Source organism: Trachypithecus francoisi, unplaced genomic scaffold (genome assembly GCF_009764315.1).
Source record: "Trachypithecus francoisi isolate TF-2019V2 unplaced genomic scaffold, Tfra_2.0 Contig00196, whole genome shotgun sequence".
Taxonomy (NCBI): domain Eukaryota; kingdom Metazoa; phylum Chordata; class Mammalia; order Primates; family Cercopithecidae; genus Trachypithecus; species Trachypithecus francoisi.
In genome coordinates, this window is record NW_022680504.1 from 306925 (window position 1) to 331771 (window position 24847).

General features: G+C 55.6%; 2 protein-coding genes across 8 annotated transcripts in view; both read right to left on the reverse strand.

Moving 5' to 3' along the window:
• Positions 1-3723, reverse strand: part of GGT5 (gamma-glutamyltransferase 5) — a 28819-nt gene extending 25096 nt beyond the window's left edge. For 2 of the 7 annotated variants that reach the window (XM_033200821.1, XM_033200746.1), the window contains exon 1: positions 1561-3721. In XM_033200821.1, the coding sequence (XP_033056712.1) occupies positions 1561-1733 (173 nt within the window). In that variant the 5' untranslated portion in view covers positions 1734-3721. Of the gene's footprint in view, positions 1-1560 lie in introns of all 7 variants that reach the window. The other 5 variants (XM_033200669.1, XM_033200515.1, XM_033200588.1 and 2 more) reach the window with 5 other exon arrangements.
• A 1290-nt stretch (positions 3724-5013) lies between these two features.
• GGT1 (gamma-glutamyltransferase 1) lies at positions 5014-24845 on the reverse strand. Its single transcript, XM_033200823.1, is given in 17 exon segments — positions 5014-5323; positions 5627-5740; positions 5822-5934; positions 6036-6163; positions 6396-6583; positions 9361-9455; positions 9458-9496; positions 10004-10153; positions 11798-11955; positions 12349-12541; positions 17686-17772; positions 17907-18037; positions 21197-21364; positions 21911-22084; positions 22409-22477; positions 24413-24482; positions 24701-24845. Coding segments are annotated over 13 exon segments (1707 nt in total). The 5' UTR covers positions 21361-21364; positions 21911-22084; positions 22409-22477; positions 24413-24482; positions 24701-24845; the 3' UTR covers positions 5014-5176.
• Positions 24846-24847: the final 2 nt, after the last annotated feature.

Consider the following 24847-nt stretch of genomic DNA (forward strand, 5'->3'; position numbering starts at 1 on the left):
ACTGGGGCAAACCACATCCTCTCTCTTCACCAAGGGAGAGTTTGAGGGAGTGCCGGCAGAGAGAGCATTAGAGCAGAGACCCCTACCCAACCACTGACCCTCACGCACACAGCAGGGCACACTATGGAGACCCCCAGACAATCACTCAGGGAGACCCAGCAGGTCCAGACTCCACTCAGAGATCTGTGGCAGCAGGTCCCCAATCCCAAAGGCCACGTGCCCACGGGTGGTATCTGGTGCCTGAGACCCCAGTGTCATTTGCATCTGTGCAACTTTAAGTGGGTGCCGTATCTCTGTATGTCCTCCTGAGCAGAGGAGGGGCACAGCCTGGGGTGGCAGCTGGCATCAATCCCTCAAATCCCCTGGGAGCCACTGGGGAGACCAAGCAGTCACCAGCCCCACTTGTCCCTGAGCTGCCATTCTCAGCCCTGTGGGAGGAGACAGAAAGCCATGAAGAGAAACGAAAAGACCAGGTCAGGAGGAGCTGGGGGGTGGCATGAGCAATCCGGGCAGGGAAGGATGGACAGATGGGGGAATGCAGGGAGGAAGGAAGGAATGAAAGGTGAATGAATGAACAAAAGAGAACGGCCACGCCTCCCTTGCTTTAGTTTACAAAGCACTGGGATCCTCCCAACAGCCTGCAAGACAGAACTTCTGGGAAGCAGACCAGGTGGCTGGCAGGGAGGGGAGGCTTGCCCCGGCTTTTGTGGGCCCAGTGGGAGGCAGGGGGCAGGAAGGGGCATCCTGTATGTGTCCTCTCTGCAGTGGCAGCAGCGGAGGCCTCCCTTGGGCTGGGTTTCCTGGAAGAGGGTCGGGAAACACCCGCCGTGGCCCCTCTCCACCGTGCCCTCATCCAGGACACCAAGGATCACTCAGCTTACGAGACTCAGGCTCTGACTCAGGGAGACAGGATGTGAGGTGTGGGGCACCAGGCTCCCCAGGACTGAGAGACCCGAGATGTGGCCCCGGGCTGGGAGTTGGGGCAGACTGACTGTGGCAGCATTGTGTGTACCCCAGCAGGCCAGTAGCCACACAGGGAGCCTCCAAACGCCTTCACCCATGACCCTGGGAGAAGACCCCAGCCTTGGAGAATTGGCCTCACTGAAGGGGCCTGGACTGACCCCACCTGGGATGTGCAAATGGGTCTCCTGAATCCTGGAGCCAGGTGTGGACTCACACACCACCATTGTACCCAAGTCCCCATCTGCCCAACAAGCACACCCTGCCACTTGTTCTGTGCAAGGGCCCTGAGGCTGCCTCCTTGAGCCCAAGCCCTGCAGGCACTGAAGCCCACACACACACGGTTCTTGCTTCCTGGGCCAGTGCATGTGCACACACATACGCACACACACACACACATATACCCCCACACAATCACACACATTCACCCCCACACACACACACATACACACACACACTCCCACACCCCCACACACACATTCTCAAACACACACGCACGCAATCACACACACACACTCCCCACACACTCACACACACGCACCTTCTCCAGGAGGGGCTGGGTGCCAAGGGCCACCCAGCTCCCTCCCACCTCTCACTCACCGTCCAATATCCGAGCAAACCTTGGAGTCGGCAGCAACAGCAGTGTGGGCAAAGGCCTGGGGGCCGCAGGGGGCTTGGTGGCGAGAGAGGACCACAGCCAGCACAATGACAGCCAGCGCCAGCCCCAGCCCCAGCAGGACTAGGCCGACCGTGGCCCCACAGCCCCGGACCATGGCTCTGTGGCCCAGGAGGAAAGGGGAGGCCGGTGGCAGACACAGGGACAGATGGGTGGGCAGATGGATGGACAAGAAGATGCACAGATAGACTCACAGATAATTGGACAGATGGACAAACAGGTGGGGCCACAGACAGACACGAAGATGGATCAACAGGCCAGATAGCTGGACGAAGAGGACAGTAAGAGAAAGATGATCGGATAGACAATGGGACAGAGACAGGCTTACAGATGGGTAGACAGACAGGTCTGAACAGCGGGCTGCCAGATGGACAGATGGGTGAATGGACGGATGGCTGGCAGCCGGCGGCTGTGGCGAGCTGCTGCCCTCCCTAAATGCACACTATGGAGTGGCCAAACTCACGCCTCAACTTCTAGTTTTCAGCTCCTGCTTGTTCCTGGTAGGAGGCCAGGCAGCAAAGCGTCTGAGGGGAGTTTTCCTTGCCTAGAGAAGCCAGCTGCTGTGTTAACTCCCTCACTGCCAGTAGGTCCAAAGGCCCCTGCCTGCCACCCGCCAGAGCCCAGGGTCACACTGTCCCAATGTGCAGGAGAACTTGGTGCCTGCTGCACTGCGGTTGCAGGTGGGGGCAGGGCTCCCAGGAACCTCCACACCATTCCCAGGGTTCCCAGCAGCTCCGGGAAAGCAGAGCTGGGGCTGCTCAACTATCTCCCCTGGATCCGGCAAGGCTGCCCCCCTCCGAGAGTAGAGCCCCACTCCCCAGCTCCCATCTCTAATCCCCTAACCCTCTTTGCATGGCCCAGCACAGGCAGCATCAAAATGGAGCTAAACAGAGACAGAGGGACGGAGACACAAAGTGGTGTCACTTAAAACTTGGGTTCAAGTCCCTATGCTTCTGCAGCCTGGCCTGGGTCCCATAACCCTCCAGGGTAGCCAAGGGCTTCCCAGTCTGCACAGAGGACAGGGTCACTTGACAGCATCAAATGCTGGTGACTATAAGATGCCCATGTGGGGAATGCAGACAGACCATACCTCTAGCCCTTGGCACCCAGGACCATCCATCCCTGGGACTTGCTGTCCTGGAAATGCAGCATGGGCCTCCAGGGAGGGAGGCTGTGCCGCCTAGGTGCCACGCCCAGCCTGCAGCCCTTCCCCACCCTGGCTACAGATCTGCTTCCCTGAATCCAAATCCGCTATTACTGTGCTGGCAGCGCAGCCTCTCTGGGGACACTGGCCTGGCCCTGTTCTCCCCAGGCCTCAGGGTGCCTAACTGGGAGGCAGCTACGGGAGTGAGGACCCACTGAGGGGTTCTGTTGACCAGGCTTAGCAGGGGTGCAAGTGATGTGGGCTGGAATCCTTCGCACGTGGCCCCCACAGTCCTCCCCACTTCTTTCCCAGCTGAGCACTGCCTGCTCCAGATGTCTACACCTGGAGTCCGGGACCCCCATCTGGGCAGCAGAGAAATTGAGGCACAGAGACAGCCTGTGTCCTTACAGGCCACACAGCCTGCCAGGCCCCTATGTCCAGCCAGAGCCCCTGGTCAGCCTGGGCTGGAGTGGTTGTTTAGAGGCAGGCTGTTCCCACCGCTGCCTCTTTCGCAGTGGGGCCTGTGGACTCCTCCTCCCACCCCGACCCGACTCCCAAGCCTCAGTGACATTGCTCAACCAGGAGCTGCAGTGCATTCCTGGGCTCAGGCCAGTCCACCCCCCGACCCGCGCAGTCCTGGAAGCCCAGAGGCCAGGGCAGCAGGAACAGTGGAGACAGCAACATGGGGGACGTCCCCCCTCCTCTCCCCACCATCCTGGTCAGGCGGAGGCCAGGGTGCAGGGACCGCCTGAGCAAAAGCCCAGGGAAAGGAATGGGTGTCATTCTGGTTTTGGCCCGAGGCACAGCCAGGGAGGTCCCTGAATGTCCTTCCTCAGGAAATGATGGGGGAAGGGACGATGAGAAGGAAAGAGGGAGTTTAAGTCCCCCACCTCCCGAAGTAGTCCTGGGCTGAGCCCCATGGGACCTGGAGAACCAAGGTGAACCCCAGCAGCGTGTCAGGTCCAGGAAGCCTCGTGGCCAGCTCCCACTTCTCTTGCTGCTGTGCAACCCAGAGCAAGGCCTGCCCCTCCAGCCTCAGTCTTCTCCCCTGCAAACGGGGCCACGGCCTTTCCTCTCAGGCCAAAATAAGGATTGAGGCCGGGTGCAGTGGCTCATCCCTGTAATCCTAGCACTTTGGAGGCGGAGATGGGAGGACTGCTTGAAGTCAGGAGTTTAAGACCAGCCTGGTCAACATAGTGAGATCCCATCTCTATTTGTTTAAATAATTTTTTAAAGTAAATAAAATAAGGATTGAGGAGTGGCGTGTACACCAGTTGAGCCCACCTCCATCTTACCCCTGGGGAGCCCGAGGGACACAGCCCTCCAGGGCTTAGACCCGCTGGTACTCAACTCCGCAGGCACAAAACCCTGTCTGTCTGTGGGCCCTTTGGCATCATCAGGTTTTCGGGGCTTCTAAAGGAGAGCCCCAACCTGGCTTCACCTGGTCCCTGGCCCTAGTGCCCCTGGTGATACCCAGTTGCTGGGCTGTGATCACCGCCCCCCACCAGCCCACCTCCACCAGCCTTTCCCAGAACCCTGCCCCAGGTGTTGGAACTGTGCCCGGAGGAGGGAGGCCGGGAGGGGCTGCCGATGGTGAAGGCTGCTGTGTCTAGCTGTTCCCTTCCAGACCCACTCCCTCTGGGCTGTGTCACCAGCTGGTCCAAGCCCTGATCCCTGGGATCTGGGGACCTCTTCCCATTTGCTGTTCCCTGAGAACCAGGCCTCCCTCTGGAGAGGATCACAAGCTTGGGTTTCACTCTGGGCTTACACTTGGAAACCCCCCAGGGGCTTGGCTCTGACCGAGATGTTTTTGCTCCAGCCTCTTGCCAAATCCCTACTCCTCGGACATCAGCTTCACCTCCCGTGTCCTCGGCTGGGTGAGCTGGATGCCTGCGGGTCTGAGAAGGCACCCGGGTTCCCGGCATCAGCTGGCCACCCTCTGCCTAAGAAAGCGCCAGGGTCGTGGCACCCCCTGGTGGCTGGTCCTAGGTAGTGTCCCTGCCCTGCCCAGGGAAGAAGGGCCTGGCCCCAAGTCTGGAGGGTTCAGGACGGGGAAGGGCAGGGCTTGGCATGGACCTTCCCTGGGCCCCCAGCCACGTGCCTGGCTCTCCCCATGCTGAAGATGCTGAGGCTAGTTCCAGCGACCGCAGTGTGAAGATCTCTGAATCCCACCTCTCCGTTCCTCCCCAGCCAGATGGCTCCATTTCACACAAAATGCACTGAGGCCCAGAGAGTGGGGAGCCAGGCCAGGAAGGCTGCCTGGAGCCTGACACAGTGGCCTGATTTATTGGGATGCTCTGCCACTCACAAGGGAAGCACGACCCCAAAGTCCTCTTCCCTGTCCTGGTGAGTATCTTGTCCCTGGATTGCTGGTCAGCTTTGTCCGCCCTGAGCACTCAGTAGCCGGCAGGCTCCCCGCCTTTCCTGGAGTCGGAGGCAGCTGCCCAGCCACCAGGTGGGTGGACAATGGCTTGCACCACAGCGATGAAGGTGGATGCGATCTGGGTGTGATGGTGCCGGGTTTCCAGGGCTACAGCCACTGCCTAGGGGTGGGAAGAGAGGGGAAGCCTGAGCAGGGCTCCAGATGCCACTTGAACCATGCCTGTGTGGTCACAGGCCTCAGCCCAGGTGGTGCCATTTCAGGCTAGGTCATCAGGAAGAGCAGGTTGGGGCCTGTTTGGTCTCATTGGAGCAGGGGCTTGGCCCTCATGGCACAGGGGCTCCAGATGGCCCAGGCACCAGAGAGAGGACACCAACCATTGTCCACTCCGTGATGATCCAGGCCTCCAGTCCAGGATGCCCTGGGACTCCACACCATGACTCAGTTTCTCCAACCCCCAGCCCACCTGGTCAGTGTTTCTCTCCACTGTTGTGACGTTGGGTAGAAGCTGGTTGTGCAGCTGGGGCTCCTCCATGGCCCGCTTCACGTCATAGCCGAACCAGAGGTTGTAGATGATGGCCTAGGGCATGGGAGTGTGATCAGCATGGCCTGGGGGTTGTGCAGGGTGGACAGGGCCAGGGAGAAAAGGGGTGACACATACCAGTGCAGTGGCCGTGGTGATCTGCGTGCCCCCAGAAGCTCCCACCACCATCCGGACCTGGCCGTCCTGGCCCACCATGATCGTTGGGCACATGGACGAGAGCAGCTGCTTCCCTGCGGCCGACGGGAGAAGGCGGGGATGCCAGTCAGCTGCCTGCCCAGGACACCCGCCCGTCTCCACCCCAGCCCCCCACCCCCGGACCTCCACCCCATACCTGGCTGGATGAAATTGGCAGGTGAGGGGGGCACCCCAAACTGATTGGTGATGTTGGGAGAGCTGAAGTCATCCATTTCATCATTGAACAGGCTCCCGCTGACTGGGGAGCGGACCTTGGAGCCAAAGCTACTGCCCAGCCAGGTCAGACAGCGCCTGACCTCGCCTGACCCAGCCTGGTCCCTATCCACCCACTGAGGCTCAAACTTACTCCCTGAGAGGCCCAGGATAAGCTACCAAGGTCAGGCCTCAGTTTCCCACCAGGAAAAGAGGTGATGGAGCTACCTTACTGGATAAGTGGGCAGTCCCTGGGCCACATGCCCCTGGCCCTGTCCCACCGAGGCGGCCCCGCAGCCCCTACTAGAGGTTGATGGTGCTGGTGGCGGACACAGCACTGCCGTCCTCTGCAATGACAGACAGGTGGGAAGTGCCCCTGTCATCCGGCGTGTAGAACTCGGGCTTGTAGTAGGAGATCGGATGAGTGGTATCGTCAGAGATCTGGGCCCGGAGCTGGGCAGCGAAGAACTCGGAGGTCATGTTGCAGACCACCTGCCGAGACCAAAGAGTTGGCCTGAGGAGGTGGGGAGGGAGAGTGGGGAGGGGGCACAGGTCTCAGAAGGTCCCTAACTGTGGCCCTGACCACAACCCTCCGGCACTCACAGCCTTCCGTGGCTCCCCAGGGCCCAAGGGCAGGCCCAGCACCTTGCATGACCAGTCTGACTCTCTGTCTCGGTCGCCTTCCAGCAACTCTGAATGTCTGCCTGGCCCTCAGCCTCCAGACCCTTGCCACATTCAATCACTCATTCATTCACACAAAAAATATTTCTAGAGTTTGCACTGCATGCCTGGCACTGGAAAATCAACAGGGAATAGACACTTAGGTCCCTGCTCTCATGCCAAGAAAAACAAATGCACACAGGGAAATTGCTGAAACCACAAGCCAGGTAAGGGGAATCAAGAGGCATGAGGTACGGGCAGAGTGGTCAGGGAGCGCTTCTCAGAGGAGGCAACATGTGAAAAGAGCCTGGAATGTGGCCTTAATGGTCAGTGCAAAGGCCCTGAGGCAGGTGGTATAGGCTGGTAAGCGATAAGCAGAGAGTGAATGGGGTCGGGGGAGAAGAAGATGAAGATGCAGGCTGGGGCCCATCCCACAGGACCTCCTAGGTCCCATAATGACTGGCTTTTGCTCTGTGCCACGCAGGCTTTGGGCAGAGGAATGAGCAGGCTGGGGAGTGTTTTCACAGGGTCCCTCTGGCAGCTGTGAGGGGGATAAGGATAAAGCCCAAAGGGGAGGCTGCGGGTATCAACCAGGCGAGAGATGATGGCCTGGGTGGGAGAAAGAGAAGAATTGAGGATGGCGCCAACTAGGGAGGTAAACCCTGCAGAAGGGGCAGGTTTGGGGACGGTCAGGAGCTTGCCTTTGGATGCTTCATCAGACCTGAAGAGCACGGGTGCATGTAGAAGCATGGGTGCACTGGCAAGGGTGGGCTGAGGGATGAATATGGAGGTATCGACATGGAGAGGCTGCTGGATGCCACAAGCCTGGCCAAGGTCCCCAAGGCAGCGGCGAAGAGGAGATGAGGAGGTGAAGGAGGAGACAGAGAGGATGGGCTCTGAAGGCTGAAGAAAATGCCTCAGGAGAGTTTCAGCAAGACCCCCACGGATTAGCAATCGCAGGGCAAGGTGCTCTGTCTGAATCTGCCCCCAAGTGAACAGAAAGGCAAATCCAGGATGTGGGACATCTTCCAAGACCACTGCCCTGGGCTTTAAAAATCAACAAAACAGGTCGAGCACGGTGGTTCACACCTGTAAGCCCAGCGCTTTGGGAGGCTGAGGTGGGAGGATCATTTGAGCCCAGGAGTTTGAGACCAGTCTGGGCAACATGGCAAGATCCTGTCTGTAAAAAAAAAATACAAAAATTAGCCAGGTTTGGTGGCATGTGCCTGTGGTCCCAGCTGCTTGGAGGGGCTGAAGTAGGATTGCTTGAGCCCTGGAAGTTGAGGCTACAGTGAGCCGAGATCACACCACTGAACTCCAACCTGGATGACAGAGCCTCTGTGTCCAAACAAAAACACAACAAAAACAGAACAGCCAAGGGAGCCTACTATAGGTAAAGAGAAGGGACAGCAGGTTGTGTCACCCCAACATCCTGCTGTGGTATGTTCAAGTCTCACTCCTGAGACACACCCTGAGGTGTGACATCAGCAACCTACTGTCAAATCCCTCAGAAAAACACGAATCCCAATAGACGTGGGTGGAGACGGAGAGAGAGGAAATCCGGCAGAAACATCCACACTGCGGACTCCAGGGAAAGGGAACATTGATGCTTGGACGGTTTGGGGTTTTTTTTAACATTTTCGTAGGTGTGAAAATGTGTAAAATGAAAACTCGAGGAGAGTGTGGTGAGCTGTGTGAGATGCTGTTGAGTGGGGTCTGATGGGGAAACTGAGGCTGGATGTGGCGATTTGGTGGCATGGGGATAGAGCAGGGGAGGGGACACCCTGAAGGGAGAGAGGACATAGCCCAGCCATGTTTGCTCTAAGGGGAGCAGAGGACAGAAGGAGACAGCAGATGGAACTTTCTGGAGCTACAAGAGCTGCCTTTCTTTCGGGAATAATCCGTTATAAAGAAGTAAATGGTCAGAGGCAGAGAGGAGCATTGTAGGATCAGTGCCCTGAGCCAGCAAGTGGATGGAAGAGCTGGCCTTAGCCAAAAGGGAGGGCAGAGGGACACGCTGTAGTGGCCCTGTCCCCTCAGAGAGACAAGACACCAGGTCACTGGCTGCAGCAGCAGTTGGAGGTGCAGAATGCTCATGGGGAAAGAGAAGACACCACCCAGGCAGCTGAGGCCCCTCCTGGGACGTCACTTGTCAGTGTGGAGGGGTCTGCAGGTCTGCCCAGGCATGCCAAGGACCCAAGTAGGTAAGGAGGGATGTGAGGATCCTCAGCGGGAAGGGATATGGCAGGGTCTCACAGGGACCCAGCATGGAGCTCTCCCTTTCACCTGTCCTTCTCATCATGGCAGAGGGCTGCAATGCCCCCATGCGTTCCTCATCTCAGCACTGAGCACTCGAGAACCACAGCATGTGCAAAGGACCTGAGGTAGGAGTGTGGCCACTAATTCCCCACACTGTCAGTTCTGTGGGGCAGAGGCCAAGACTCGGGGTCACCCACCAGTCCATCTGAGCACACAGTAGGCCCGCAATCAAAGTTTGTGGCAGGAATGGATTCATAAAGCATATGTGAGGCTGTAGCCGCCCTGGGGAGCCCACCTGATGCCTCTACAGCAGGCCCCACGCCGAGAGTGGGACAGCCTCTGCCCTTTACCTCAGTCACATCCACAAACTTGGGGTCCCCAAGCAGGGTCCTCTTGGCATAGGCAAACCGGAAAGCCTCCACGATGCGGTGGTACGTCAGGCCTTCTGCTCGGGGGTCTGCACGCTCGCCCGGGAGAAGTTGTACCCTGGTTGATCAGAGCCAGGTGCACGTTGCTGAGTCCCAGAGGATCTGAGGGACTCAGAGGGTTAACACCTTCCTCAGCCACTTTGCCCACCTCAAGGAGCGTTTAATAACCAATAGCACCAGCTGGTTCAGAAGGCTGTGGTGACAGTGAAGTAAGGTGAAGGCTCCCCAACCTGGACCTCATGTCACGCATCAGCTCTGGCCATGCAATGACCAAGTGGCAAGGCCACCCACTGGACCAGGGATGCCCTCTGGACCAAGCCCTGCAGCCCTGAGCTCCTGTACCTCTCTCCGTCCTGATGACTCCTGTTCCTCCTCCAACCCTTGAGCATTGCCTACTTCAGCCCTGTCACTCTGCACTGCCTCCTTCAGGACATGGTGAGCCGTGACGCAGGAGCACTCCCTGGGAGCTCAGTGATGTAAAGACGTGGCATGGGGGCCAGCAGAGCTGCAGCAGGGGTGGGGCGTGTCGTGGGTCCTACCACAGGGCTGTGGTGCGACCACTCACCTTTAAGGATGTTGAGGATGAGGGCCAGTACGGGCCCGCTGAGTGGCGCGCTGGGCATGTACAGCACTGCGTCTCCCAGGCTGATGTTCAGTGGGTGCTCAATCAGCTCAGCGCGGTAGTTGTTCAGGTCCTCGGCTGTCACAATGCCCCCTGCAATGGGACAGCAGCTCGAATGGGTGCTGGGAAGGGGCTTCACCCTTGTGTGGAGGATGGAGCTGCACCAGTGGTGTTGGGGGCAGGCATGGCTGCACCATGGTGGTGGGGAAAAGCCTGTACCTACCAGGGAGGTCAGAATGCACTACTGGAGGGTTGGGACTGTGCCCTGGGAGGGGGCCACAGGCAACCTCACCCCCTTGGGAGCCTCACTCGCTCTTGAACTCCTGTCTCCCTGACACTGCTCACCACCCCACAGCTGGGCTGGGGCCACCTGCCCTCTGCCTGCTTGGCTTACTGGCTTCCTGTCTGCCTTCTCTCCTCTGTGGCCAAAGACTGTTTTCCTTTTTCTTTTTTAAAGATAGGATCTTGCTCTGTCACCCAGGCTGGAGTGCAGTGGCTTAATCACAGCCTTGAACTCCTGGGCTCAAGTGATCCTCCAGCAGATCCTCCCCAGTAGCTGAGACTTAAGGTGGCACCACCACATCCAGCAAATTTTAATTTTTTTGTAGGGTCTTGCTATATTACTTTTCAGTATGCTTTGAATTTTTTATTTTCTGGTTCCCCACCCCCACCTCCACTATATTTATGTAGAGTCTCAATTTTTTTTTGTAGTCTCACTATGTTGCCCAGGTTTGTCTTGGACTCCTGGCCTCAACTTCTACCTCAGCCTCCCAAAGTGCTGGGATTACAGGTGTGAGACACCAAGCTTGGCCTCAGAGGGCCTTTTCTATTTTTATTTTTATTTTTTTGAGATGGTGTCTTGCTCTGTCGCCCAGGCTGGAGTGCAGTGGCTTGATCTCGGCTCAAGAGAGATTTTTAGTAGAGACAGGGTTTCACCATGTTGGCCAGGCTGGTCTTGAACTCCTGACCTCAGGTGATCCACCTGTCTCGGCCTCCCAAAGTGCTGGGATTACAGACGTGAGCCACCGCGCCTGGCTCAGAGGGCCTTTTCTAAGTGGAGAATTCCTGCCAGTGTCCCTGCCATTCGGCCTCTTCTCATGATGAATGGATAGAGGGAGGGAGGGAGGTTCTTAATTCTCCAGGAGTCAGCTCCAGACACACAGGGTATTGGCATGCTAATTTCCAGCCTCAGTGGTCAAGGTCAACATGCTAATCACCCTCCTCCATGAAACAGTGACAAAAATTACCTGAAGAAAGTGACAGCCAAGCTCCAGGCCCCTGCCCCACAAAGCCCCTTCCCCACGCCTCCCTCAAGGTGACCCTCGCCCCACATAACCCTCCTGGTGAATCCAAGCCCCCCTCCCTGGGCCTTAGCCTGCTGCTCGTCTGCCAGGAATCCCTTCCTCTCTCTGCCTAACAAAATTATCTGCAGCCCAGTCACTACCTCCTCCAAGAAGTCCTCCTGGATCTTCAGGTTGTATTCTAGTGCTTCCCTAGCCCTGGCTCTCGCTTGCACCTGCATTTACCCCACCAGGGCCTTGCTCTCCTGGACTGTATGGTCTCTCTCAGTTTTGACATAAGCAGGAGCTGTGGACCCACATGGCCAGTCACTGACCCTCCTCCACCAGGAACTTCCTGCAGGCTCAGGCAGGACGGGAGGACCCCAGGGCTCTGGGCCACGGCTCAGGGTTTCCACTGCAGGGTTCCTCACCCAGGCCCCTGACGTTACTGACTCACCAGCTGCCTGGATGTCCTTCACAATCTGGGCCGTGAGGCTGCCGTTGTAGAAGGCCTGGGCACCCTCGATGGCCAGCGTCTCGTAGGTGTCAGCCAGCCGTGGCAGGGTCAGTCTCTCCCCCTCCCGAAGCACCTTTCCATCCCGGCAGAACACCTCACTGGGGCAGAGGGGGCTCACATGAGTCAGCAGGGGGGGTGGACTCAGCTAGACCATCCCCTACACCTGCCCACACAGGAGAACGGAGCAAAGCAGGGGCAGCACCTGTCACAGGTGGGTGGCCCCGTCACTCAGCACTCATCCTCCCAATGTCCCTTCCGGGAGCCTCCTAGTGTCCCTTGCCACTCAGGACACACGGCCAGCCACAGTGGCCACTGGGACCCCAGGCTGAGAATGTGTCCCCACACGTGGTGGGAAGGGTCTGCATCTCCTCAGCCCATTATCAGTGAGGGGTCCTGAAGGCAGAGGGCCACTCCACTGCTGCTAGGGGCCTGCAGGGTCCTTGGGCTGTGCCTGCACTGCCTGTGTCAGGGGGCCGCACCCACAGACATACCACAAGACAGGCTGCTGCTCGATGACGGTCCGCTTGTTTTCCAGGGCTGCTGCCAAGCCCTTGCCCACGGGGAAGCCCTGGCGGGCCAGCTGGATGCTGGGCTGGAAGAGGCGAGCCCAGGGCAGCCGCCCATGCCGCTGGTGCGCCAGCTCATAGCCTCGGATCTCCCCGGGCACCGCCACTGACAGTCCCCCTGGGGAGAGAGAGCCACAGTTAGCGACCGGGAGTGGGGAACATTGGAATCTCTCGCAGGCACATTCCCTGACTCGTTTTACAGATGGGGCAATGAGGCTTAGGACGAAAGATATTTTTTCTTTCTTTTTTGAGATGGAGTCTTGCCATCTTTCCCAGCCTGGTCTCAAACTCCTGGACTCAAGTAATTCTTCCACCTCAGCCTCCTGAGCAGCTGAGATTTCAGGAGTGAACCACCACACCCAGCAGAAGGGGATGTTTAAGGTCATATCTGGGCTCAGCAGGCAGGAGTGTACATGGACCAGGGATGTCTGAGGAGGGCACAGGAGGGGAAGCAGTAGCATACAGCTGGGTTTTGCTGTCCCAGGATGAGGTTTCTGTCTGTGCAGGTGCTTGCATGTCTAAAATCCTGTGCCAGGCCAGATCCCCTCACATCTCACTGACCACAAGCCCTTATCCTGTAACACTCGTGGGCTCCACCAGAATATGCCAAAGCAAGAGCAGGTCCTGCCCAACCCAGGTCAAGCACAGGCCACCCTCAAGAATCAGCCAGCCCCAAGAAAGGGCTCCCTTCCACTTTTCAACTGCCCTAGAGGCAAGACCTGAGCCTTAACCTCCGTCCTGTCCCCTCTCCCAGCCTCAGTTTCCCCATCCAACTATAAGGGTTTTTTGTTTGTTTTGAGATAGGGTCTCACTCTGTTGCCCCAGCTGGAGTGGAGTGGTGCAATCATGGCTCACTGCAGCCTTGGCTTTCCAGGCTCAAACGATCCTCCCACCTCAGCCTCAGAAGTATCTGAGACTATAGACACACCCCACCACATGTGGCTTTTTTTTTTTTTTTTTTTTTTGTAGATGGAGTTTCACTCTTGTTGCCCAGGCTGGAGTGCAATGGCACAATCTTGGCTCACTCCAACCTCCGCCTCCCGAGTTCAAATAATTCTCCTGCCTCAGCCTCCCAAGTAGCTGGGATTACAGGCATGCACCACCATGCCTTGCTAATTTGTGTAATTTTAGTAAAGACAGGTTTCACCAGGTTCGTCAGGCTGGTCCTGAATTCCTAACATCAGGTGATCCATCCCGCTCAGCCTCTCAAAGTTCTGTGATTACAGGTGTGAGCCACCACACCGAGCCTAATTTTTTATTTTTTTATTTTTGTAGAGACAGGGGTCTTGCTATGTTGCCAAGGCTGGTCTCAAACTCCTGGCCTCAAGTGATCCTCCCACCTCAGCCTCCCAACATGCTGGGATTACAGGTGCACCCAGCCTATAAGGGGTTTTGCCTTTCAGTTCTGACTTTCGAGGAGGTCACTGGAAACAGACCCCTGGGCCTGCTTCCCCCATGAGCCTCACTGACCATATGTACACTATAGACACCGACCCTTTGCCCAGAAAGATACAACTGTGGCCTCTGCCCCCAGGTATTTTCCTGCTCTTGCCAGAGATGACAGGGGCCATTTGGCTACTCCCAGGCTTGGTGGCTGTGGCTCTAGAACTGCCTCTCCCACCCTGAAGCTTGGCACAAGTTTCCAAGAGCCGGTGGTTTCATTTCTTAGAAGCTGCATATACATCCTGGAAGCTCTCACACCCAGCACATGATTCCTTCCCCCTTGCAGTTAGACAGAACTTCTTTTCTTTTTCTTTTTCTTTTTCTTTTTTTTTTTTTTTGAGACGGAGTCTTGCTGTGTGTCCCAGACTGGAGTTCAGTGGCATGATCTCAGCTCACTGCAACCTCCACCTCCTGGGTTCAAGTGACTCTCCTGCCTCAGCCTCCCAAGTAGCTGGGATTACAGGCACATGCCAGCACGTCGGGCTAATTTTTGTATTTTTAGTAGAGATGCGGTTTCGCCAGGTTGGCAAGGCTGGTTTCAAACTCCTGACCTCAGGTAATCCACCCACCTCAGCTTTCCAAGGTGTTGGGATGACAGGCATGAGCCACCGCACTGCAGGCCCAGTCAAGACAGCAGTTCTAATGTTTGACAGCAGACCAGGGTGACAATGGTTAGCAACAGTATTTTGTATATTTCAAAGTAACTGTAAGAGAAGACTATGGTGCTAGCAAACAGGAATGAAAAATACTCAAGGTGACGGAGACCCCAAATACCCTGCCTTGATCATCATACACTCTATGCATGTAACAAGCACTCACATGTACCCATAAGTATAGAAAATACCATGTATCAATATCAGAAAAAAATCTTCTCCTGACCTCACTCCAATCAGGCTGTCATGCCACCACACTTGCCAAGCTCTCCAGCAACCCCCACACTGCCAGACCCAGTCCCCCCTCTCAGCTTTACTGGGCTCATCACTTTCCCTGATAGCCACCCCTGCATCCCAGCACCTGGCTCCACCCGAGTGTCCCCTGCCTGCCATCCTAGCTCCTGCTCTGCCCTCTGTCTTTGCTCTCTCTCCTGGTGGTCTGCCTGACATCTGAGCTTCAGCCTCCATTTAAGCACTGACAATTCCCAAATTGACCTGCTGGCCTGGACTGCTCCTCTGATTGCCAGACACAAGTATCTACCTGCCTGCTCGAAGAAAGCATCTCAAACTTAAACGTGCCCAAAACCGAGCTCCTGAGTGTCCACTCAGACCTGCTTCCTGAGAACCCTGCCTGTCTCCACTAGGGTCACCCCATCCTTCCAGGTACAGACAAAGGATCTAGAGTCCTCGGGGACTCCCTACACCAGCATCACACCCAACCCATCCTCAAATCCACAGGCTCCACTTCCAAGTGTGTCTGTCCAGCGTCAGCCACTTCCCACCACCCTCTCCACGAATTATTGCAGTGACCTCCAGACAGGTCCCCACATGCTCCCTGTCCCTTACACAGCAACCCAAGGGGTCCACAGGTCAGATGCATCCCCCTCCACTCACACACTCCACGGGTCCCCACTTCCTTCAGACAAGAGACAGAGGCTTCCCCATGACCTAAGAGATCCCACACAACCTGGACCGTTCCCTTCGGGTCACTTGCAGCCTCCCCAGCTCCCCACAGGGCTCTGTCCCTGCCCATCACACCTGGATCACTTGGTCTTCCCCCAGACACCACACAGCTCCCCTGACCACACCTCTGCCTCTGGGTCTTTGCTCAAATATCCCCTCCCTGACTAGGTCACCCTCCATAGAATCCCAGATTCTGAGGCCCCCTAGGTCTGTTTTTCCACAGCCTGTAGCACACCCACACCTGCCTAGTTTCTCCTTCCCACCTGGAATGTCACAGATTTCATCTGCCATCTTTGTTTTTCACCCCAGCTTCAGGAACAACACCTGATTCTTTAAGAGATGCTCAATACATTCTAGTTAAAGAAATGATTCCAAGCGTCCACAAGGTACCAAGCCTATGATTCCTGCATTCTCTTACCCTGAGCAACTTCATGTCTACAGATGCTGAGTTTCTCAATGAGTATTAAAAAAAATGAAAGATTGGTGGTGCAGTAGCTCACACCTGTAATTCCAGCACTTTGGAAGGCCGAGGGGGGAGGATCATGAGGTCAGGAGTTCGAGACCAACTTGGGCAACATAGTGAAACCCCCTCTCTACTAAAAATAGAAAAAATTGGCCGGGCATGGTGGCGGGAACCTGTAATCCCAACTACTTGGGAGGCTGAGGCAGGAGAATCGCTTGAAACTGGGAGGTGGAGGTTGCAGTGAGCAGAGATTGTGCCACTGCACTCTAGTCTGGGCAACAGGAGTGAGACTCCATCTCAAAAAAAAAAAAAAAAAAAAAAAATCAAAGATTGAGTATGTTGTAGAAGACTCCAAAGGGCACCACCCAGGATCCTCACCTGAGGTCTAAGACTTGCTATGGTGAGTGTGCCCTGCCCCTCCATCCTCCAACTTTTTTTTTTTTTTTTGAGACCGAGCTTCACTCTTGTTGCCCAGGCTGGAGTACAGTGGCATGATCTCGGCTCACTGTAACCTCCACCTCCTGGGTTCAAGCGATTCTCCTGCCTTAGACTCCTGAATAGCTGGGATTACAGGCCCATGCCACCATGCCTGGCTAATTATTGTACTTTTAGTAGAGACAGGGTTTCACTATGTTGGCCAGGCTGGTCTTGAACTCCTGACCCAGGTGATCCACCTGCCTCAGCCTCCCAAAGTGCTGGGATTACAAGCGTGAGCCACCACACCCAGCATTTTTTTTTTTTTTTTTTTTGACAGGGTCTTGCTTTGTTGCCCAAGCTAGAGTGCAGTAGTACAATCATGGCTCACTGCAGCCTCAACCTCATGGGCTCAAGTGATCCTCCCACCTCAGTCTCCCAAGTAGCTGGGACCATAGACACACACCACCACACCTGGCTAATTTTTTTTTTTTTTCCATTTTTTGTAGAGACAAGAGTCTTGCTACGTTGCCCAGGCTGGTCTCAAACTCCTGGGCTCATGCAGTCCTCCTGACTTGGCCTCCTTAAGTACTAGGATTATAGGCGTGAGCTGTTGAGACCCACCCAATCTTCCAATTTTTATCTTATAATCTATTGTGCCTCCTTTGAGGATGGACAGTGGCTTCCTGGATGGACAATGGCTTCCCCTCAGGTACCTGGGGAATTTGGGGGCCTCCTCTCCACTGAAGACCAGATTAGAAAAAGAGAGATTCCACCTCACACTCTAGAGCCCCATCCCCACAAATGAACAAATGAGTGAATGGGATGCCTGTTGAAAAGGCAGGGTAGAGACAGCTTGGATTCAATTTTAACTTCACAACCTCCCAGCTGTGTGACTTCAGCTGATTTTCATGACCTCTCTGGGCCTCAGCATCCGCACCCTGTAAAATGGGAACCCACATAGCATCCCCTACCCCAAAGGAGCAGGGAAGGGTGTGAGGGACTCATGGATGAAAAGCACACAGCAGAGCGTGGGCCCCAGTGAGCCCTGGTCCATAAGGTCTGCTAGTGTAATAATTATTCTCTCCGTGTGCTGCACAGGGTGGCCCCAGAGGCCTTAGCAGAAATAACAGAAGCCCCCAGCCCTTTACCCTGGTGATGATGGTCCTGACCACTCATTGTGGGAGGGTGCTATGGGGCCAGGAAGGGATGGAGGTGCTAGAACTGCCCCTGGACCCTGACAGGGCCAGGATCCTGTGGGCAAGGCCCCTTCCCAGTGGCCCAGCTGGCTCTGCACCCACACCCCAAGCTTGCAGGACAGCTTACCATTCTGGGACTGCTCTGAGCTGTTGAACATGCTGGCGAAGGCCAGCCTGGGGGCCACCTCGCGGGCGTTGATGACCTCAGCTTTTCCTAGAAGGAGAAGCAGGTAGGCAGGCAGACCCACCCAAACCCTTTATGCTGCATGAGCCTGGGGACCACCCAGCTGTGCCGCAGCCCAACCCACACCCCCTGCCCCTCTCCCTCGCCTCTCCCAAGGCACTCACGCGTGGTGCTGTTGTAGATGGTGAGGAACAGGCCGCCCCCGATGCCCATGCTGTGGGCATTCATGAGCCCCATACACAACAGGGCTGCAATGGCTGCATCCACCGCAGAGCCACCGTCCCGCAGAGCATCCCTGCCATGTGGCACATAAAGACGTGAGAACCTGCAGGCTTCCATCCTGGCCCTGCGTACACACCCTGCTGCCCACCTGCCTAACGGAGGATGGAAGAGAAGTCCATTCGAGTTTTGGGGTTTTTGTTTTTAGTTTCTTTCTTTCTTTCTTTTTTTTTTTGAGGTGGAATCTTGCTCTGTTGCTAGGCCTGAGTGAAGTGGCACTATCTCAGCTCACTGCAACCTCTGCCTCCTGGGTTCAAGCCATTCTCCTGCCTCAGCCTCCCGAGTAGCTGGGACTACAGGCACACACCACCACACCTGGGCCAATTTTTAGGAGAGATGGGGTTTCACTATGTTGGCCAGGATGGTCTCCATCTCTTGAGCTCATGATCCGCCCACCTTGTCCTTTTTTTTTTTTTTTTTTTTTTTTTTTTTGGACAAAGTCTCTCTTTGTCGCTCAGGCTGGAGTACAGTGGTGTGATCTCAGATCACTGCAGCCTCAATCTCCTGGGCTCAATTGACCCTCCCACCTCAGCCTCCCAAGTAGCTGGGACTATAGGCACATGCCACCACGCCCGGCCAATTTTGTTTGTGTGTTTTGTAAAGATCAGATTTTGCCATGTTGCCCAGGCTGGTCAAGAACTCCTGGGTTCAAGTAATCCACCGACCTTGGCCTCCCAAAGTGCTGGTATTACAGGTGTGAGCCACTGTGCCTGGCCTTTGTTTTATAAGACAGAGTCTCACTTTGTCACCCAGGATGAAGTGCAGTGGCATGGTCATGGCTCAATGCAGCCTTGACCTCCTGGGCTCAAGTAATCCTCCCACTTCAGTCTCCTGAGTAGCTGGAACTACAGATAAGAACCACCATACCTGGCAATTTTTTGTCTTTTTGTAGAGATAGGGTCTTTCTATGTTGCCCAGGCTGGTCTTGAACTCATGATCTAAAGCAATCCTATCACCTCAACCTCCCAAAGTGCTGGGATTACAGTTTCCTCTTTCTTTTTCTTTTTTTTTCTAAGATGGAGTTTCACTCAGTCACCCAAGCTGGAGTGCAGTGGTGTGACCTTAGCTCACTGCAACCTCCGCCTCCTGGGTTCAAGCAATTCTCCTGCCTCAGCCTCCTGAGTAGCTGGGATTACAGGTGAATTCCACCACGCCCAGCTAACTTTTTTGTATTTTTAATAGGGACAGAGTTTCACCATGTTGGCCAGGCTGGTCTCGAACTCCTGACCTTGGGTGGTCTGCCCACCTCAGCCTCCCAAAGTGCTGGGATTACAGGTGTGAACCACCTCGCCCAGATAGTTTCCTTTTTTTTTTTTTTTTTTTTTTTTGAGACGGAGTCTCGCTCTGTCGCCCAGGCTGGAGTGCAGTGGCCGGATCTCAGCTCACTGCAAGCTCCGCCTCCCGGGTTCACGCCATTCTCCCGCCTCAGCCTCCCGAGTAGCTGGGACTACAGGCGCCCGCCACCTCGCCCGGCTAGATTTTTTTGTATTTTTTTTAGTAGAGACGGGGTTTCACCATGTTAGCCAGGATGGTCTCGATCTCCTGACCTCGTGATCCGCCCGTCTCGGCCTCCCAAAGTGCTGGGATTACAGGCTTGAGCCACCGCACCCGGCCAGTTTCCTCTTTTTCAAGCAAACAAATGAACATGACTTTTATAATTGGGACAAAAAGGGAAATTGCTATATTTTATTAATAACGTTTTTTTGTTTTTTGTTTTGTTTTGTTTTGTTTTGTTTTCCGGCTAGAGATGGTGGCTTACACCTGTAATCTCAGCACATTGGGAGGCCAAGGTGGAGTATCACTTGAGGCCAGGAGTTCAAGACCAGCCTGCGCAATATAGTTAGACCTCATCTCTACAAAACAGTCTTTTTTAATTAGTCAAGTATGATGCACGCCTGTAGTTCTAGTGACTCAGGAGGCTGAGGTGGAAAGATGGCTTAAGCCCAAGAGTTCAAGGCTGCAGTGAGCTATGATCATGCCATTGCACTCCAGTCTGGGTAACAGAACAAGACCCTCTCTCAAAATATCCAAAACAAGATTTTTTCTGTTTAAGTCTTTAGGAGGGAACTGATCTTTGTGTATAACATGAGATAGGAGTCTAAAATAGAATAAAACAGTAGAGGCCAGGCACCATGGCTCACAGCTATAATCCCAGTACTTTAGGAATCTGAGGCGGGGGATCACTTAAACCCAAGAGTTTGAACTGCAGTGGGCGATGATCGCTCCCCTACACTCCAGCCTGGGTGACAGAGTAAGACTCCACCTTAAAAAAAAAAAATAAGCCAGGTGTGGTGGCTCACACCTGTAATCCCAACACTTTGGGAGGCCCAAGTGGGTGGATCACCTGAGGTCAGGAGTTCGAGACCAGCCTGACCAAAATGGTGAAATCCCGTCTCTACTAAAAACACCATAATTAGGCCGGGTGTGGTGGCTCATGCCTGTAATCCCAGCACTTTGAGAGGCAGAGGCAGGTGGATCATGAGGTCAGGAGTTCAAGACCAGCCTGGCCAACATAGTGAAATCCTGTCTCTACTAAAAATATAAAAATTAGCCGGGCATGGTGGCACAAGCCTGTAGTCCCAGCTACTGTGGAGGCTGAGGCAGGAGAATCACTTGAACCCGGGAGGTGGAGGTTGCAGTAAGCTGAGATCGCACCACTGCACTCCAGCCTGGGTGACAGAGTGAGACTCTGCCTCAGAAAAAGAAACACACACACACACACACACACACACACACAAATTAGCCAGGCATGGTGGCACATGCCTGTAATCCCAGCTACTTGGGAGGCTTAGGCATGAGAATCACTTGAACTTGGGAGGCAGAGGTTGCAGTTAACTGAGATTACACCACTGCACTCCAGCCTGGTGACAGACCGGGACTCCATCTCTAAATAAATAGATATATGAAGAAATAAGTAAAAATAACAACCAAACAATAAAACAGGGGAGTTTATTCCAAACAGAAAGAGACTCTTAGAACTGAGAAAAGGGGCCCCGTTTGGCTCTAGGACACCCAAACCCTGCTCTCAGAGTCACCGTCCCCTTACCAGAGGCTACTGAGAGAGTCCAAACAAAGCTTACATGTGGGGAAACTGAGTCTCAGAGGGGTGAAGGTATTGCTCAGTTCCACTTGCCCAGTTTTCATGGTCCATGCCCCCATGCCCTGCCCCACTCACCTCCCAATCTCCGAGCACTGCTTGGCATCTGCAGCCACGGCAGCCCTAGTGTACACATGGTTGTCAGGTTCCTTGGAGGCCGAGGGCAGCCAGAGACAGAGGCCAACAATGACCAGCACCAGGACCACGGCCAGCAGGCCCAGCACCACTAACCTCTTCTTCATGGCTTTGCTGCACCCACAGGGTAAGGAGCAGGGTCAGGTCCAGCCTCAGATATTCCCTGGTCCCTCCCCAAAAGGGCACAGTCGAAAGTCAGGCCTCATAAACACAAGCCCTGTGTCTCCTTCCCACTTCCCAGAACTCGTGCAGGCTGTCCGGCCCCTAGACCTTTGCCCAGGCCATGCACTCTGTCAGAAGCTCTGGGCCTCATCTCTGCCCTCCCAAATCCTCCCTGCTTATCTTCAGAGTCCATCCTGGTAAGAACCCCATCTCCAGCAGGGGCCCTTCCTGGGAGCCCCCATATTTCCACACCTCTCTTTCTGCAGGGCCTTGCCTACCTTCTCACAGTGGCTGAGCCTCCACTGCTTAGGGAGAAGCTCTGGTAGGGATGGGCCTGGCCTGGTTTCTCTTGTGTCCCCCACCTCAGCCCAGAGTCTGGCACTGTCCAGGAGTCCCCTGAGGACCCTCCACCCCACCTGGAGCATGGGGTTTAGCTTCCATAGTGCCCACAATCAGAGCACCCCACAGATTCACTGCCATGGAGCCAGGACTTACTGTCCAGCAGCAGACGGGGGCACCAAGCCTTGTCTCGGGTGTTGGCCACAAAAAATGGGAGGATTTGGTGGAAACAGCTGAGGAAATAACCAGGGTCTCCCTCACACTCTGCAGGAGCATGTAGCCACAGAATCTTCTTCAGAGACTCTCTGGTCAGGCAGCCTTCTCATTCTCCTAAAGGTCAAGAAGGTTACCTGAAGCGCGCGTAGCCCAGTCCTTTCTGGGGGACTCCGTGTGACCTCCCTCTGCCTCTAGCTGATTTCTCTGGTCTCCAGTTGAACTCTGGAGGCAAAGAGGCTGTCAGTAACACATTTGTTTCCATGAATTCTCTCAGCATATCTCCCAGGCATAGCTTAAAGAGGGTTTTGCACAGAGCAGGGCACGGAGGAGACAGGGCATTCCTGCGCAAGCCCAGGATGTGCATGTGGTAAGCATGGCAAAGGGGGCTCAGGGAGCATAACTAGCCTGCCCTGCTCTGAGGCTGGACTTGCCACTCACCTGCCGTGGGGCCTCAGGCAAATCAATGAACTGTCCAGTCTGGATGACGGCAGCACCTCACTTGCCTTGCTGCTGAGAGTGTTGTGAATAGAGTAGGTTAGACTGTGGGAAGGGCTTGGTGAATGGTGGCTGTGATTATTATCATGGCTGCATTGGGGACACCCCCAGGAGGCCTGAGTGGCACCGGTCTCTTGCTCACTGTATGTCCCCTGTGGACTCCCTTCCGGGCTGTGCAGTGAGGTGCAGCAGTGACCCTTGGGAAGTCTCATGGCTATGGCAGTAGGTGACAGGTATGACCCCAACAGCGAAGAGGGATGTGGTGACAGAGGTGGGGGTTCCCCCTCCCATACTCAGTTTTCCACAAAGTGCAGTGTCTGCCAGCAAGCCCCTCCAATGAGCCCCAAGCTGGGTTCCCCTCCACTCCACCCTGTCCCAGGGCAGAGCATCTGACCTCAGAGCCAGACACACTGTCCCAGAGGTGGTCTAGGAATGGAGCCCCTGTGCCCTCCCCACATATAAGGAACATCCAAATGCCATCATGGAAGGGTGGCCACCTCCCCAGGTTTGGCAGGCCTGGGGCCAATAGTGTGAAACATTTGACCACCTCCCAGCCCTGAATGCAGACACCAAGAGCAGAGGGGACTGGAGTAGTCATGCAGCAGCACACCACCCCACATCCCCAGCAGAATCCGAAGCAGCCCCTCATCCCCACCGTGACACCACAGCCTGAATCCAGGTGCTACTTGTTTCTGACCTGAACTCCCTCAGAGCCCCTGCCTGCACTCCCTCCAACATCACCTGCCCATCAGTCTTTCAGAAAGCAGCTAGAGGGCTCTGTCTGTCCAGCTACAGAACAGGTCCTGCCTCCTCCCTGCCCCATGGGACAGCTCACACCCTTCACCAGGCCTGACAGCCCTCTTGCCACTCCAACACCCTGGGTTCCAGCAGGGAGTCTGAGACAGGGTTAAGGGTTCCTGATAGAAACACCGATTCCTGGAGGTCCAAGGAGACTCAGGAGCTGGACCAGCAAAGTGCAGCATCCATTATGGACACAGAACATTCCCATCACATGGCCGGATGCAAGGGCTCACGCCTATAATCCCAGCACTTTGGGAGGCAGAAGCAGGTGGATCACCTGAGGTGAAGAGTTTGAGACCAGCCTGGCCAACATGGTGAAACCCCCGTCTCCACTAAAAACACAAAAAATTAGCTGGGTATGGTGGCAGGTGCCTGTAATACCAGCTATTTGGAGCTGAGGCAGGAGAATTGCTTGAACCCGGGGGTCGGAAGTTGCAGTGAGGCAAGATTGCACCACTGCACTCCAGCCTGGGCAACAACAGTGAAACTCCGTCCCAAAAAAAAGCAAAAAACAAAACAAAACAACGGACATTTCTACCACATGTCATGGGGTAGGGGCCTGGCCTGGTCGGTGCCCCATCCTAGCATGACAACCCCCTGCACCAAGGAAGCTACCCAGTCCCGTCCAGGGCCAGGTCATGCTGAGTGCCCTGGAAGGCATGGCCTCATCTCTCCCAGGCTCGGGGTTATGAGTTGAGCCCCCCCATCAGGGTCTCGGGGTGGCCCAACCATGACCCAGTCTCCCCTGTCTGTTAATCTGTCTACCCAAAGGCCCAAGTAGGCTCCTGGAGGAGCAGGGGACACCCAGCCGGGTTCAGACTGCCAGGAAGCATGGGGAGGGGCGTAGGCAGTGCTGGGCCCTGTCACTTCCTCCCAGGGCAGGTTAGCAAGGGAGGTTGGGCCCAGCCTCCCACATGCAGATGTCCCCAGCTCGGAGGAAGACACCCTGCTGAGGCCCTGGGCTTCCATTTCCCATCCCTCCACCCTCAAGACTCACTGAAAGAATGTCCAAGCCCAGAGGGCTGGCTGTCACCCAAACAGTGTGAGAGCTGCACACCCTAGGGGAAACTGAGGCTAGAAAGTAGGTCAGTTGCCATGGTTGGCCGCAAACCCAGATCCCCTTCCTTGTGACCCTGATGGGCTTACCTGAGGCTTGGGGACAGTGGGGACCCAGGAGAGCACCTCTTCCTCAGAAGACAGTTCTGGGCTGCACCGGCTGGGAGGAAGAAACAGACTTGTCTGCCTGGGAAAGTCCCGGCCACAGAACTGGCTGGGCCCCCCCACTCTCTAGAGTGGCTCAGAGCCACGCCTGCGGCCCCCTGCAGTGCTCCTCAGGGAGCCTCTGAATTGGGACTGGGATCTGGGGGTGGCCACCTCCGAGGAGGAGCAGAGGCAGGGAAGGAGCAGGAGCAGCTGGAGGACCCATGAGCTTACCTAGTACAAGAGACCAGCCAGGGGGTGACCATCAGCCCCAGCAGACAGTGGGAGGCATCTGCACAGGGTGCAGGACAGGCAGGCCTCTCACAGAGGTCCAGCCTGGCTGGGAGGATGGGGAAGCTGACGTCACAGCAGCAAGGAGGC